The 15,313-nt window shown below is 48.7% G+C and overlaps 2 protein-coding genes across 2 annotated transcripts in view; one reads left to right on the forward strand and one right to left on the reverse strand.

Annotated features, from left to right (window-relative positions):
• The first annotated feature begins 1,952 nt into the window (after positions 1–1,952).
• The window catches only part of RASGRP2 (RAS guanyl releasing protein 2), a 33,457-nt gene continuing 20,096 nt past the window's right edge, over positions 1,953–15,313 (forward strand). Inside the window, exons 1-9 of the mRNA XM_056853893.1 lie at positions 1,953–2,104; positions 3,166–3,268; positions 5,329–5,391; positions 5,866–5,997; positions 6,698–6,848; positions 8,550–8,723; positions 11,639–11,755; positions 12,750–13,031; positions 14,763–14,840. Coding sequence (XP_056709871.1) covers positions 2,032–2,104; positions 3,166–3,268; positions 5,329–5,391; positions 5,866–5,997; positions 6,698–6,848; positions 8,550–8,723; positions 11,639–11,755; positions 12,750–13,031; positions 14,763–14,840 — 1,173 coding nt within the window. The 5' untranslated portion in view covers positions 1,953–2,031. The remainder of the gene's footprint in view (positions 2,105–3,165; positions 3,269–5,328; positions 5,392–5,865; positions 5,998–6,697; positions 6,849–8,549; positions 8,724–11,638; positions 11,756–12,749; positions 13,032–14,762; positions 14,841–15,313) is intronic.
• Positions 8,807–9,144, reverse strand: LOC130481178 (60S ribosomal protein L37-like). The gene has a single exon (XM_056853895.1). It carries the CDS (start codon positions 9,141–9,143, stop codon positions 8,850–8,852), a length of 294 nt encoding a protein of 97 aa, XP_056709873.1. The 5' UTR covers position 9,144; the 3' UTR covers positions 8,807–8,849.

The raw sequence follows: 15,313 nt of genomic DNA on the forward strand, positions 1-15,313 counted from the left end.
AAAAGGACACTTACAGTAATTAAAAAGCAATACAAATTTCAATTAAAATAAATAAAACATGGTGTCAAGGAGGGGTTTTTCAGTGAGGTCTTGATCCAGGCACACTGGGAAGATGCTTGGTTGCTGCTGCTTCTCCCACCATCCTTGCTGGTGGCAGTCGAGGGGGGGGGGGCTGCCAGTGGAGCAGGGCCCATTCAGAAAGATGTCTGGCTGCCGTTAACAAGACAAAATCGAGAATATTCACAAGGATCTTTTCCTCTGGCCACGGGTGTCAGCTTTTTAAAATCTGCTGGACCATGGCTTCCCGTTTGTGTTAGCAAGGTCAGAGTGACTTTGCTGCCATGTAATGTGTGAGGTAGCTGCCCTTCTTCTGAACCCAGTTTTGTGTGCCAGAGTAGAAGGTGGGGAGGTGGTGGCATTGAATGCTGGCTTCTCCCTTGGTCATCTGCTGAAAAGGGACAGACATCAGCAAAGCCCAGCAAAGAAGTAACACTCTGGGCATACGGCCTTTCCGTTTGTTTACTTCAATATTTATACCCGGCTTTCCTTCCTACTGGGGATTCAAATGGCATAGTGGTTAAGAGCGGTGGACTCTAATCCGGAGAACCAGGTTTGATTCCCCACTCCTCCACATGAGCTGCGGTCTCTAATCTGCTGAACCGCTTTGATTTTCCCACTCCTCCACATGAAGCCAGCTGGGTGACCTTGGGCTAGTCACAGTTCTCTCTGAACTCTCTCAGCCCCACCTACCTCACAAGGTGTCTGTTGTGGGGAGAGGAAGAGAAGGAAACTGTAAGCGGGTTTGATTCTCCTTCAAAGGTAGAGAAAGTCAGCATATAAAAACCAAGTCGTCGTTGTCTTCATCATAGTGTTTGTGTGTAAAGTGCCTTCAAGTCGCAGCCGACTTATGGCGACCCCTTTTTTGGGGTTTTCATGGCAAGAGACTAACAGAGGTGGTCTGCCAGTGCCTTCCTCTGCACAGCAAGCCTGGTATTCCTTGGTGGTCTCCCATCCAAATACTAACCAGGGCTGACCCTGCTTAGCTTCTGAGATCTGACAAGATCAGGCTAGCCTGGGCCATCCAGGTCAGGGCTCATAGTGTTTACCTCTCCTCTATTTTAATGTCGTAACAGTAATCCTGTGGGGGAGGTTAGACTGAGAGTGCGTGGCTGCCCCACTCAGGTCAACCCAGTGCACTTTCATGGCAGAGTGGGGATTCAAACTTGTGTCTCTCAGGTCCTAGTCTGATACTGTAACCACTACACCATGCTATCTCTCCCTGCTGTTCCCTGATGGGGAGAATTGGGAACCACCATTCCAATGTTCCTCATGCAAATGCTTATGGTGCCATCCCCAGCCAGGGTGAAATGTCTGGGGCGATTTCTGCATTGCCTGCGAGAACACACTGAGTAGTCTCTACTTTGGCTGTGAGGTGTTAATCGTTGCTGCTGTGCTCCACTAAGGTGTTGTTTTGTGTTGCAAATTCTCTGCTTGCTAACGTGGGATTTATCCTCCCATCAGGATGCGTCTAGCTCCGTGGGAAGCTGCAGCCTTCCCCCCACTCTCTTGGGGAGAGCCAGCGTGGTGTGGTGGTTAAGAGCAGTGGTTTGGAGCGGTGGACTCTGATCTGGAGAACCAGGTTCGATTCCCACTCCTCCACATGAGCGGTGGAGGTTAATCTGGTGAACTGGATTGGTTTCCCCACTCCTACACACGAAGCCAGCTGGGTGACCTTGGGCTAGTCACAGCTCTCTCAACCCCACGTACCTCACAGGGTGTCTGTTGTGAGGAGGGGATGGGAAGGTGATTGTAAGCCGGTTTGATTCTTCCTTAAGTGGTGGAGAAAGTCGGCATAATAAAACCAACTTTTCTCCTCCTCCTCCACCTCCTCTTCCCCCAATCCCAGACACAGTTGCATTGTTGATAACTTTCTTCTCCTTTTCTCGTTAGGGTGCACCCTCAGGGATACCTACCCACCGACGCTGGTGACAGTGCTGTGCCCGGCTTGGGCGGCAGGGCTGGGGAGCTGAAATGTCTGGGACTCTGGACCTGGAAAAGGGGTGCACGGTGGATGAACTTCTACACGGCTGCATCGAGGCTTTTGGTGAGTAGGAGAGGGAGGGCCAGGGATTGTTTCCTGCAGTAAAATATTGGGAGGGGTTCAACTTGCAATGGATGCCCCAAGCTGCATACGCATTGGGGGTAGCGGCATTCCTAGATGGGAGCCAAAGAGGGCTGCCCCTCGGGGCATAGCTCTGGCATAGATGCCTGCCTGTCTCTCCTACGTTGTATCGCACAGCTGCATCTGCCCAGTTCGGTATACTACCGACAAGTCCATGCTAAGGAACCATGCTGCCTTTGGGTTGTAGGGTGCACAAGATCAGGAGACTTTCAGCTTGATTCATGGTTAATTTGTCCAAAAGACTGGCGAGTCTTTGTGGCTGGGGGTGAACCCCAGATTTAGCTCCTAGGGTAACTGGTGGTAGCTCAGTGCTGATTCCTGCATTTCCGCTGCAGCTGTTTCCGGGATGAGGGAAGGAAGGCAAAATCTGTGTCTTGCAGTTGGCTTGCTTGTTGCTCCTTGCCCAGAGTGGGGGGTGGCTGGAGCGACAGTTTTTAGGGAAAAAGCTTCCACGGGCCCCTCCAGGGAATAGCACTCGGGGGTCAGAAAGGGCTGGAGCTGCAAACGGAATGTATTGCTAAAAACAGATGCAGTGTTTTGCACGAGTGCCTGTTTGTGCTGCGGGGAGCGCCAGGCAGAGAAGAAGGAGGAAGGGCAGAAATGCACCAGGGAAGTCCTCCTAAGCAGCTGTGAATTGGCCCCCAGGTGGGGCTAGGGTTGCCAGGTCCCTCTTTGCCACCAGCGAGCCTGAGGAGGGCAGGGTTTAAGGAGGGGAGGGACTTCAATGCCATAGAGTCCCGTTGCCGAAGCAGCCATTTTCTCCAGGTGAGCTGATCTCTATTGGCTGGAGATCAGTTGTAATAGCAGGAGATCTCCAGCTAATACCTGGAGGCTGGCAACCCGAGGTGGGGCCTTTGGGATCCAGGAAAGGTTCTTCTTCCTCCTTCAAGGTGGAGGAAGCAAGATGGGGGGGCAGGTTCCAAGGGGCGGGTGGCAGAGATCCATAGGGGGTTTGTCCTGACTTGTTCTGTCTTCTCTTGCAGATGATGAGGGCAAAGTTCGAGACCCACAACTGGTCCGCATGTTTCTCATGATGCACCCGTGGTACATCCCTTCCTCAGAACTGGCTGCCAAGTTGCTGCAGATATATCCTTCCTTAGTCTCTCCCTCCCCCTCTCCCCCGCCCTGCCCCACACAATTCTCTGGCTTGATGAGATCGCCCACTCTTCCTTGTCCAGTCTATGTATCTCTGTTTCCTCTTGCAAATTTCTCACACGCTGTCTGCTTCGTTTCCTTTGATGGTGTCCCCTTTTTCTAACAGGAAACAGCCCCCCGCCGCCAACACCAAAATGTCTGCTAGCCAAAGTCATGTTACTCTTTGGAGGTCTGTGTCTCCAGAGGGTGGTGAGTGGAGGGGCGGCTTCTTTTCTGCCTCGGCAGTCCTGGGGAAAGAAGCACTTGATCATGTGGGGCCGTACCAGTCAGGCGATAGAGTGGATTATTCTCTGGCATTTTTCCAGAACTCCTCTGTTCCATTCTATCTTTTGCAGAGCAAACAAGGGGGCCAGCTCCTCCAAATTTTGACCCTTCTTGGATCCTTTAACTGCATCTGAAAGTTTCCATATTAATTTTCATGCTTCCTTTGCCTTTATAAAAAGAATTGGCTGGCTGTTCTTGGGAACAAATGGGAGCTGGTTGCTGACAGAATAAAGCTTATTTTTTTAAAAAATCCATGCGCTCGGTGGAAACTTCAGCCCTATTTTGACATAGATAAACAGATAAAAAGAAATATTCTTCACACAATGCATAGTTAAATTGTGGAACTCCCTGCCCCAGGATGTGGTGATGACTGCCAACTTGGAAGGCTTTAAGAGGGGAGAGGACATGTTCATGCAGGAGAGGGGTATTCATGGCTACTAGTAAAAATGGATACTAGTCATGATGCATATCTGTTCTCTCCAGGATCAGAGGAGCATGCCTATTATATTAAGTGCTGTGGAACACGGGCAGGATAATGCTGCTGCAGTCGTCTTGTTTGTGGGCTTCCTAGAGGCACCTGGTTGGCCACTGTGTGAACAGACTGCTGGACTTGATGGACCTTGGTCTGATCCAGCATGGCCTTTCTTATGTTCTCATTGTTGGAAAATATGCCCTTCTTAACGGTGTCACTTGCCTCCACATTCAGAGCGGGGAACTGACCAGAGTCAGATAGATAGACAGGACACAGAAGGTCGTCTCTAGTTACACCTCTCCCTCATTTCCTGCCCCCTTTGATGTTTAGAGTTATATTGTCAGGGAAAACTTCCCTTCTCTCTCTCTCTCCCACTCGCCCTCATCAAGCAAGCCGCTAGAGCCGAGCACTGCCACGCTCAGGCCTTCTTATCCCACAATGGAATGAAGGCAGGTTACCTTTTTTTATATCTAGAAAGCTAGCGAGATAGATTAGGATAGGGGACCCTGTTTGTCCTTTCCTATCCTTATTGTATTTTACCAATAAATGAGTTTAGTTTAAATAGAACAGAAGCCGGATGCTTCTTTTGTTTCAGACTTGCACACACACACGTGTTCAGAATCTAAGGAGTGATACCATTGCGCTGAATGCCTTTTGCGCACTCTGCTAAATATTGGAACATCAGACCATAGATATTCCAACACTCATAGTGGTGTCTGAGACGAAAGCACTAATCTGTGTAGGATTTTGCAGCCACACCACCTTTCCTTTAAACTGGACTTTGTACCGGTAGCCGCGCAGTTTCAATGAGATGCCATCAAAGTGCCAAAGGCTCATGGATGAGTTACTCTTGGCCAGCATGACATTTAAATCAAGTTTTAGAGACTGCTGCCAGAGAGCCAGCATGGCGTAGTGGTTAGCATGATGGACTAGGACCTGGGAGAACCAGGTTCGAATCCCCACTCGGCTATGGAAGCTCACAAAGTGACCATGGGCCTGCCATATTCTCTGTCTGCTGTATCTCAAAGGCTTGTTGTTGTGAAGATACAATCGGTGAGGAAGGGAGAAAAGTGGGATATGAGAGAGAGTCAGACAGACAGACAGATCATATATAACATAATCTCATGCACGGTGTAGTGTAATCTGGGATGCACTTGTACCATAAAAATCCATAACTTCACCTGCTTGCCTGATATTCTTCAGTTTAACCCTCTTTCCAAGACAGACATGATATCTCCTTAACTCTGGCCTGAACTTACCAAGAATCACGTGGGCCGGAAAACAATTCCCTGCAGGTTAAAACTTGCCATCTGGTCAGGTAGGTCCTGGCACAGCAGTGGGAAGTGGGAAGGGCTGTACTTAAACTCATTGCCCCAGTAGAACCCCACAGCCTGCTTTCAGTGCTAGAGTATTGCCTTGAAACATATGAATAACAACGGAAAGCACTGTGAGCTTGTGGTGGTTGTGCTTCTCTAACGAAACCGATGCTTGAAAATTCTTAGGCTGAGAATGGGACTTTGTGCTACAGGTCTAAGGTCTAGCAACTATATATTTTATATATTTTCATTTGGAAATTAATCCTGGGAGGGGAAGGAACTGAGAAGGTAGCCAAGAAGTAGGGTCCAGTGCTTGGAAGGATGTCACTAGCTCAGCATCTCCCAAGCCACTTTGAGGTTTCCACTGATGATTCAGTGGTCTTCAACTTGGAGAAGACTTCCAGTTTAACAGTGCCAAATCCAGAGGAGACTTCCTCCGCCCTTTAGTGCTGACTGTCTTCCTTGGTCCCTGGCAGATACTGGATCTCGGCATTTCCGGCGGAATTCGATTTGAACCCAGAATTGGCAGACCAGATCAAGGAGCTGAAGGAAGTTCTGGGCCAGGAAGGGAACCAGTGCCACAGCAATCTCATCGACATAGAGAATGTGTAGGTAAACCAGGGGGGCCCAACTGCCCTGCCGCCCCTCTCACTACCTTTGCTGGCTTTGTGGGTTGCATCTTTTGCAGCAGTTTGGAGTTTGGTGTGATTCCGTTGAAAAGTTTTGGTTGGAAATACGGCATTCATTCCAGGTTTTGCGAGAATCACATGTATAACACTCTCCCCCAAATAATGCTTTCCCCAGTGTATTCTGGATGTAACAGTAGTAAAGAAGGGAGAGCTTTTCCCTAAACAGGGCTTCCTCACTGGTGGTACCCTCTTTGTGGAAAATGCTACTCCAGGAGAGTCCCCAGGTTTAGGAGGCCAATCAAACGCCTTGTTGAGTCAGAGAGTGACAGCCTTTTGCTGAGGCTGGGATTGCAACTTTTACACGTTGGTTTTAATCATTGTTATGTGGTTTCGTTCTCGTTCGTGGCCTTATCAAGAAGATGATTTTTTTATGTAAGCCACGTTGAGAGCCTGTTTGGGGGTGGGAGGGGGCTTCTAAGTTTAGATATCCATTTTTAAAAGAAACAAATTAGAAAAATGGAATAATTGCAACCGCCCCTCTCCCCCATGCTTCTGAGATTAGGTAGCGGACTTCCAGGCAGGCACGAGCCCCAGCGACTTCCTCTGGTGAGCAATTAGCCAATTTACATGTCTCCATTTGCATCCCACTTCACGGCTGACCTCTCCTGTCCTTTCCCAGCCCTACTTACAAGTGGAAGCGGCAAGTCACGCAACGCCAACCGGTGGCCCAGAAAAAGCGCAAAACATCGCTCCTTTTCGACCACTTGGAATCAGGGGAGCTGGCCGAGCATCTGACTCACCTGGAGTACCGCTCCTTCAGCAAGATCCTGGTGAGAAACAAGCTTTTTTCCAGAGCCCTCCTTCCTACTAGTTCTCCTTTCCTGGAAAATTAATTGGTTCTCTGAGATCTGGCTTGGCTTTCCCTGGAACGATTGGGGAGAAAAAAAGGATTCCTCACCTACTTCCCCCCTCCCAGGCATTACTGCATGTTGTCCCAGCTGGTGCTGTGTCTGGCACTTGCTGCACACCTGGTTTAGTGCCCCCAAGATATTTAAGGTGTCATTGTTATCTCAAGGCCCACAAAAACCAGCCCTGATAATTGACCCCTCTACCAATACTGGGAGCAAGGGCAAGGCACAGTGGTTTCACTCTTGTTAATTAATTTATGCCACATGAACCATCTTCAAGTAATTGAAGGGCTGTCATATGGATGATGGTGCCAGGTGGTTTTCTGTTGCCCCAGGAGGTCGGACCAGAACCAACGGGTTGAAATTAAATCCAAAGAGTTTCCGTCTAGGAAGAATTTCCTAACATATTGTTGAAGGCTTTCACGGTCAGAGTTCATTGGTTTTTGTAGGTTATCCGGGCGCTGTGACCGTGGTCTTGGTATTTTCTTTCCTGACGTTTCACCAGCAGCTGTGGCAGGCTTCTTCAGAGGAGTAACACTGAAGAGACATTGTCCTTCAGTGTTACTCCTCTGAAGATGCCTGCCACAGCTGCTGGCAAAACGTCAGGAACAAAAATACCAAGACCACTGTCACACAGCCCGGATAACCTACAAGAACCAATTTCCTAACAGTTAGGGCAGTTCCTCAGTGGAACAGGCTTCCTCGAGAGGTAAGCTCTCCTTCTCTGAAAATTTTTTTTTGGGAGGGGCTGTGGCTCAGTGGTAAAGCATCTGCTTGGCATGCAGAAGGTCCCCAGTTCAATACCCAACATCTCCAGTTAAAGGGACTAGGCAGGTAGGTGATCTGCCTGAGACCCTGGAGAGCCGCTGCTGGTCTGAGTAGACAATACTGACTTTGATGGACTAAGGGTCTGATTCGGTATAAGGCAGCTTCATGTGTTCAAGGAGAGGTTAGATGGCCATCTGTCAGCATTGCTGATTCTATGACCTTAAGCAGATGATGAGAGGGAGGGCACCCTGACCATCTTCTGGGCATGGAATAGGGGTCACTGTGTGTGAGTAGGGGGGAGGTAGTTGTGAATTTCCTGCATTGTGCAGGGGGTTGGACTCACTAGATGACCTTGGCGGTCCATTCCAACTCTTATGATTCTATGAACAGATGACAGTTGCTTTCTACATTGGTTTGTAAGGTCAGTATTGTCAACTCTGACTAGTAGCAGCTCTTCGGGGTCTCAGCTAGAGAGGCCTTTTCTGTCATCTACAAACCTAATCTTTTTTAACTAGGGATATGGGGGAATTGAACCTGGGGCCATCTGCATGCAAAGCAGATGCTGTGCCATTGAGCCACCGCCACGCACCCACTGCAAACTGGCCGAAACCAAAAGGTTGGCGTGGCTCAGTGAGCAGAGTTGGCAAAAGCAACTCACGGGTCTGGCCGTCCCATCACCTGCTGGCAGAGCCATCTTTGAAGTAGGATTCCAGGTGCTAACAAGAATTGGGAGAGTTTCTTTTTGCAGGGGGAAGTCGAATCCAAAAAGCCCCATGATCCTCTGCTAGGGTGTCTTTCCGTATTGGTTAGCCTTCCCTCTCTTGAATTCTCTGCTTTCCCCCTCCCCCCCCCCAGTTCCAAGACTACCACAGTTTCGTGATGCACGGCTGCACTGTGGACAACCCAATCCTGGAGCGGTTCATCACCCTCTTCAACAGTGTCTCCCAATGGGTGCAGCTGATGGTTCTCAGCAAGCCCACGGCTCAGCAACGAGCTCAGGTCATCACCCGCTTTGTCATGGTGGCCCAGGTGAGAGGGTCCGCAAACTTTTTTCTGATTTTTTTTTGGGGGGGGGTTGTTTTAAAAAAAGAAGAGGAGGTCTTTCTTCCCCACTCCATAGATGACACCGTTTATTTTAAACAGACATTTGACTCCTTAAGATAAGCTGGATGCTGCAACAGCAGCTCTCATAGGCTTTGGCGCCGTTCCTCCACGGAATCCATTCCTGAATCTCCGGTAGACCTTTTTCAGATGCCTCATACGTCCAGTCCCAGTAGTATTGCACCTTTTGGCCTTAGCTCTCCAGTTGTACTTTCTCTTGCGCTTAGCAGGATATCCCCATTTTCCGCACGTAGATTGCTGAAGATGGTAGGCCTTAGATACGCATCGGCGGCACAAAGTGTGAGTCTTACTACGGCGCTTGCCAAAGGAGGATGTTCCCTTTGTCATCTTCTTTGCACCACCAGGACCAAAGAGAGCTAAAAAAAAGAAAAGAAAGTCTTGGTGTAGTGATTAAGAGCAGTGGTTTGGAGCGGTGGACTCATGAGAACATAATCTGGAGAGCCAGGGTTGACTCCCCACTCCTCCACACGAGTGGCGGACGCTAATCTGATGAACTGGGTTGGTTTCCCCACTCCTACACATGTAACCTGCTGGGTGACCTAGGGCTAGTCACAGCTCTCTTAGAGCTCTCTCAGCCACACCTATCTCACAGGGTGTCTGTTGTGGAGAGGGGAAGGGAAGGTGATTATAAGCTAGTTTGATTCTTCCTTGAGTGGTAGAGAAAGTCGGCATATAAAAACCAACTCTTCTTAATCTTCAGTTTTCTTGATAACAAAACAATATTTAAGGCAATGCTGTTAGGTCTGTCCAGACCCACTACTTCCTACTCCTGATTCTCTTACTAAAACCCCCTTAAAACCCAACAGCACACTTACTCTGGGAACTCTGCAAACAAATTTGGAGTGAAAGTAACCAGTTCCTGAATGGATCTGGTCTCGGGCAATTTAAAGCCGAAGGAGGGAGGTTCAGCTTTGACCACTTGGTTAGGCTAGCCTGATCTTGTCAGCTCTTGGAAGCTAAGCATGGTCAGCCCTGGTTAGTATTTGGATGGGAGACCACCAAGGAAGTCCACACCATGCAGAGGCAAGCAATGGCAAACTACTTCGGAATGTCCCTTGCCTTGAAAACCTTACAGGGTCACCATAAATTGTCTGCAACTGGACAGCACTTTCTACCACCACCACTCTGTTCAGGCCCTTTCACCCCTGAAAACAATCTACGCTTGACAAGAAAACTCAAGGAAATCTGAGATTTTCTTCCCTCCATCCTGCCTTTTCAGCTTACATGGAGAGTTTTCCCAGCCCCCAAAATGTCTCTTGCTTGGCTTGGCATCTCGCCAGCACCCCTCCCTAGCTTCTGTGACCTCCCAAAACCAGGCTAAATTCGATTGCAGAGAGGTCTGCCGTTGCACTGTTTTCTCTGAGAGGGCCCTGAGCACCCATTAGCAGGGAAGCCAGCTATATAAATAAAACTTGTTTGGTTTGTCCTTCCCTGGTGTGAAGTTTAGGGCAACGTTTTCCCCCCTCCCTTACTAGATTGTGTTCCTTTTGAAGGGGAAGGAGGAACACTTGCTGGCAACTATAAAAATCTATTTATACAATCTCAGACAGAGAAGGAATGAGTGGGATGCAGCAGGGGGCAGAAAGTGTACCAATCCCCGGGCAAAATCAATGTTGCTCCAGAATCCAGCCAACTCTGTGTATTCTGACAGCTGCTTCTCACAGGGCTCTTTTTGTTTGTGCGACTCGCAGCTCTGCAAAGGCCAGTGTGGCCTGGGTTGCAGCGTCCGCGCTCCTTTTAGGGGTTGGCTGTGACCCAAAGGACAGGGCAGTGTGTTCTGCAAAGTGCAGGTGCTATGGCATCTGGGTTTCTGCAGAAGCCTCCAGATGCCTGTGTGGGTCAGACCTGATGAAGAAGAAGAGTTGGTTTTTATATGCCGACTTTCTCTACCACTTAAGGGAGACTCAAACCTGCTTACAATCACCTTCCTTTCCCCTCCCCACAACAGACACCCTGTGAGGTAGGTGGGGCTGAGAGAGTGTGACTTGCCCAAGGTCACCCAGCTGGCTTCATGTGGAGGAATGGGGAAACCAACCCAGTTCACCAGATTAGCCTCTGCCGCTCATGTGGAGGAGTGGGGAATCAAACCTGGTTCTCCAGATCAGACTCTACTGCTCAACAGGCAGTTGGGGGCTTCTGGCCAATATAGTGTTGCCCCACATGAACTGAGCCCAATGCCCCCCCCCCCCCGAGTGCACAGACACATCCTTGCTCTGTTCGACAGCAGTGACAGACTGGAAATACAGAAGTCTTCCTACCCTGCCAATCAAACTTGTGACTCATCTGAAACACTCAGTCTGAAGGGCTACGTGAGATATCGTGGCCAGTGCTGACCCAAGGGGAGTTGTCCTCAGTTGTGTTCTGCCTTAAATTCTATGAAACTACGACCATGTCTCTAAACCCCCTCCCAGCCCAGCTTTGCCTGTCTCCTTGCGTGTGTGTGTGTGTTGTCTTAAGTGCCGTCAAGTCGCTTCTGACTCATGGTGACCCTATGAATCAGTGTCCTCCAACATGTCCTGTCTTTGACAACCTTGCTCAGATCTTGCAGATTGAGGGCTGTGGCTTCCTTTATTGAGTCAATCCATCTCTTGTTGGGTCTTACTCTTTTCCTGCTGCCCTCAACTTTTCCTAGCATGATTGTCTTTTCCAGTGACGTTTGTCTTCTCATAATGTAACCAAAATACGATAGCCTCAGTTTAGTCATTTTAGCTTCTAGGCTTGATTTGATCTATAACCCACGGATTATTATTTTTTTGGCAGTCTACGGTATCCTTCTCCACTGCTATATCATTTGTCTCGTTTGTCTATCTGTCTACGTTCAGAGACTGCTACAGCTGCAGAACTTCAACACCCTGATGGCAGTGGTGGGTGGCCTGAGTCACAGCTCAATTTCCCGGCTCAAGGAGACACACAGCTTTGTGAGCTCAGAGACCACTAAGGTAGGTGATGTGGGGGGGTCTTGGCTGCAGTCACAGGGTTGTGTTGCGGGGGCTGGAGAAAACAGAGGGAAAGGGTAGCAGAACAGCATTGGAGAGGACATGTTCATGGAGGAGAGGGCTATCCATGGCTACTAGTAAAAATGGATGCTAGTCATGATGCATACCTATTATCTCCAGGATCAGAGGAGCACACCTATTATATTAGGTGCTGTGCAGCACAGGCAGGATAATGCTGCTACAGTCGTCTTGTTTGCGGGCTTCCTAGAGGCACCTGGTTGGCCACTGGGTGAACAGACTGCTGGACTTGATGGGCCTTGGTCTCATCCAGCATGGCCAGCGTGGTGTAGTGGTTAAGAGCAGTGGTTTAGAGTGGTGGTATCTAATCTGGAGAACCGGGTTTGATTCCTCACTCCTCCACATGAGCGGCAGACGCTAATCTGATGAACCAGGTTAGTTTCCCCACTCCTCCACATGTAGCCTGCTGGGTGACCTTGGGCAAGTTACAGTTCTATTAAGAGCTCTCTCATCCCCACCTACCTCACAGGGTGTCTGTTGTGGGGAGGGGAAGGGAAGGTGACTGTAAGCCAGTTTTATTCTTCCTTATGTAGTAGAGAAAGTCAGCATATAAAAACCTACTCTTCTTCTCCTCCTCCTCCTCTTATGAGCTAAGCTCATTACAGGGGGAGACTTCCTGGAACCCCAAAGCCCCTGTTCCCTAATGGGTTTTAATCCTCTTCCTCTGTCCTGGCTATCTATGTGTACATCACATTTAATGCAGAGGTTTGCTGCCAGACTAGCTTTCATTTAAGAATCAAAGGACGTTTCTAGCCCTCATGAGAAATGACTATCCTGCCTGTAGGTAAGGCTGCCTCTTTTCTGACTTTTGCATCTTCCTTCTAAACCTACTTCTTCAAGTGTGGGTTAGCCTGCTCACCTCCAGGAGGGCCTTTCCCTTTTGCTGACCCCTCCTGCTCTGTTTTTCGGCAACTTTCAGGTATGGGAATCACTCACTGAATTGCTGACGTCGGTGGGGAACTACAGCCGTTATCGGCGGTGCTTTGCTAAGTGCGTGGGCTTCAAGTTCCCCATCCTGGGGGTCCACCTCAAGGACCTGGTGGCTGTTCACGTGGCCCTCCCTGACTGGCTGGATCGTGCCCACACCTGCCTGAATGGGAACAAGATGCAGCAGCTGTTCAGTATCCTGAGTGACCTGGCCATGGTCCAGAGCATCCGGCCCCCCTTTGAAGCCAACACTGACCTCCTCAATTTGCTCATGGTGAGAGATTCCCCCACACAAACTGCACAACACACATCTCTTTTAGTATCCCTCCCCCCCCACATGGCTACAAATTGGTGTCACGTCCCCTGTGAGCCTTGCTAAACCATTGATGCTTATGATGTCACAGAATGTCTGTCATAGAATGTCAATAAACACTCCTAAAGCAGAGCCCCCAAATCCAAACGCTCAGAGCGCCCCAGGCTGCTCCCCATGAACTCCTCCTCAGTTTTCCAGGCCGCTCCAGTTACCATGCCTCCTTTGCAGTCCCTATCTGCACTTGCCCCTGGTGCCTTTCCAGGGAAGCCTGGCTACATCTCACTGGGTTGGACAGCCAGGCTAGAAAGGTTTCCCTGATTACCCTTCAACGAATGCCCAGTGACCTCCCATCTTTCCACGGAAAGGATGTTCTCCCATGTTATGAATAACAGATCCGTTACTGGGAGCTGGTGTGTTGGACTAGAGACTGGGATGATGGGGAAAATTACCAATTTTGGCTGAGTTCAGAGAACGGGTCCAAATTACTACTAACAACTGAAGCAGTAACTCCTTCCAGTGTGGTGTAGTGGTTAAGAGGGGCAGACTCTAATCTGGAGAACCGGGTTTGATTCCCCACTCCTCCACATGAGCGGAGAATTCTAATTTGGTGAACTGGGTTTGATTCCCCACTCCTTCAAATGAAGCCTACTGGGTGAGCTTTTTTTCTGCGGGGGCAGCTGCTGTGTGCTCCCACCTGGCACATTTCTCTCTGCTCCGTCCCCAAGCCCTGTGGCTGGCCATGGCTCTTTGGTAGAGCATCTGCTTGGCATGCAGAAGTTTCCAGGTTCAATCCCTGGCATCTTCAGCTAAAAGCAACAGATAATAGGGGATGTGAAAGAACCTCTACCTAAAACCCTGGAGAGATGCTGCTGGTCTGAGTAGACAATGCTGACCTTGATGGAATAAGGGTTTGATTCAGTATATGGCAGCTTCGGGTGTTCATGTGCACTACCTTCCCAAGGGGAGGGTGTCTTAAATTAAAAAAATTTTTTTTTTTATAATAAAGGGTACAGAAGGAAAGAGGGATAAGGGGGAAAATAGGAATGTCAGACATACAAATATAGGTCAGTCAGACTACATTGCCCTGCTTTTCTACATTATAATCAAATATTTATTCTAATTATAAAGTAATGAAAGAATATTTGAGCTAGTATGTAATCTAAAAATGATCACCTTATAAAATTATTAGACATATCAGATATCTCTATTATATCTGTATCATCAAAGTTATTTCTCTACGTTTATATCTCTACATTCAAATTTGTTATCTAGGCACGGAAATTAGGTTAGATATCATTACCATCAATTAATCTCTACTTTCTTATTCCACTTTTTGTTGGTATTAAACAACATATTTGTAAAATAATTTCCACTTTTCATAAAACTGCTCATAGTTGATCTCGTTGCTTGTATTTATCATATTGGACATTTTCACCATAGTGGCATATTCCATCAGCTTTTCTTTCCATTCTTCTATGTCCGGGAGATGTGGTTGTTTCCATTTCCTCGCCAAAACTATTCTGGTGGCGGTTGTAGCATACTTAAATAGGTCTTTTAGTTGCGAAGGCAATTTTGATGGTGTGATCCCTAACAGCATGTTCTTAGGGTCTAGTGGGAATTTCTGCTGAAACATCTTTTGAACCAAGGGGAGTGTGTCTTGGCATTCCTTCTAACTTGCATCATTCCCTGCAGGTCTCTCTAGATCAGTATCAGACAGAAGAGGAAATCTACCAACTCTCTCTGCAACGGGAGCCCCGGAACAAATCCACAGTGAGTGTACAATGCTCGTTAGGCTGATGCGCCCGGGATTCCAGGAAGGCGCCTGACTTAAGGCAGCCAGCCGCCTTCTCTGCTTTGAGCCAGGGATTAGCCTTACGACATATTCTCCGTGCCCAAAAATGTGGGGAGGAAGGACCATACACAGAGCCCATTTCCCCTGCCGCAGCGTCCTCAACCAGTGTCCCCTTCCTGTGGCATGTTCGGGTGCAGCTTTCAGGCGACCTTGAGCCCCAGCACTTTTCCTTTCAGAAACAGACCCTGCCTTCCAGTGAACCCGCTGCCCTGTTGAGAGGACAACTCAGCATGAGAATTTCGAAGTACTTTGACCACTGAAAGGAGTAAATGTTGAAATTTTCTAACTGTTTTGCTCTCTTCAGTGGATGATTGCTGTAAACCAAGTTTACTTTTTAGGGGTCTGGGCTGTCTGGAACTGCAATCATTTAATCCTAGGTGTGTTAGAAAGT

The sequence above is a fragment of the Euleptes europaea genome, chromosome 7 (genome assembly GCF_029931775.1).
Source record: "Euleptes europaea isolate rEulEur1 chromosome 7, rEulEur1.hap1, whole genome shotgun sequence".
In the NCBI taxonomy this organism is placed as follows: Eukaryota; Metazoa; Chordata; class Lepidosauria; order Squamata; family Sphaerodactylidae; genus Euleptes; species Euleptes europaea.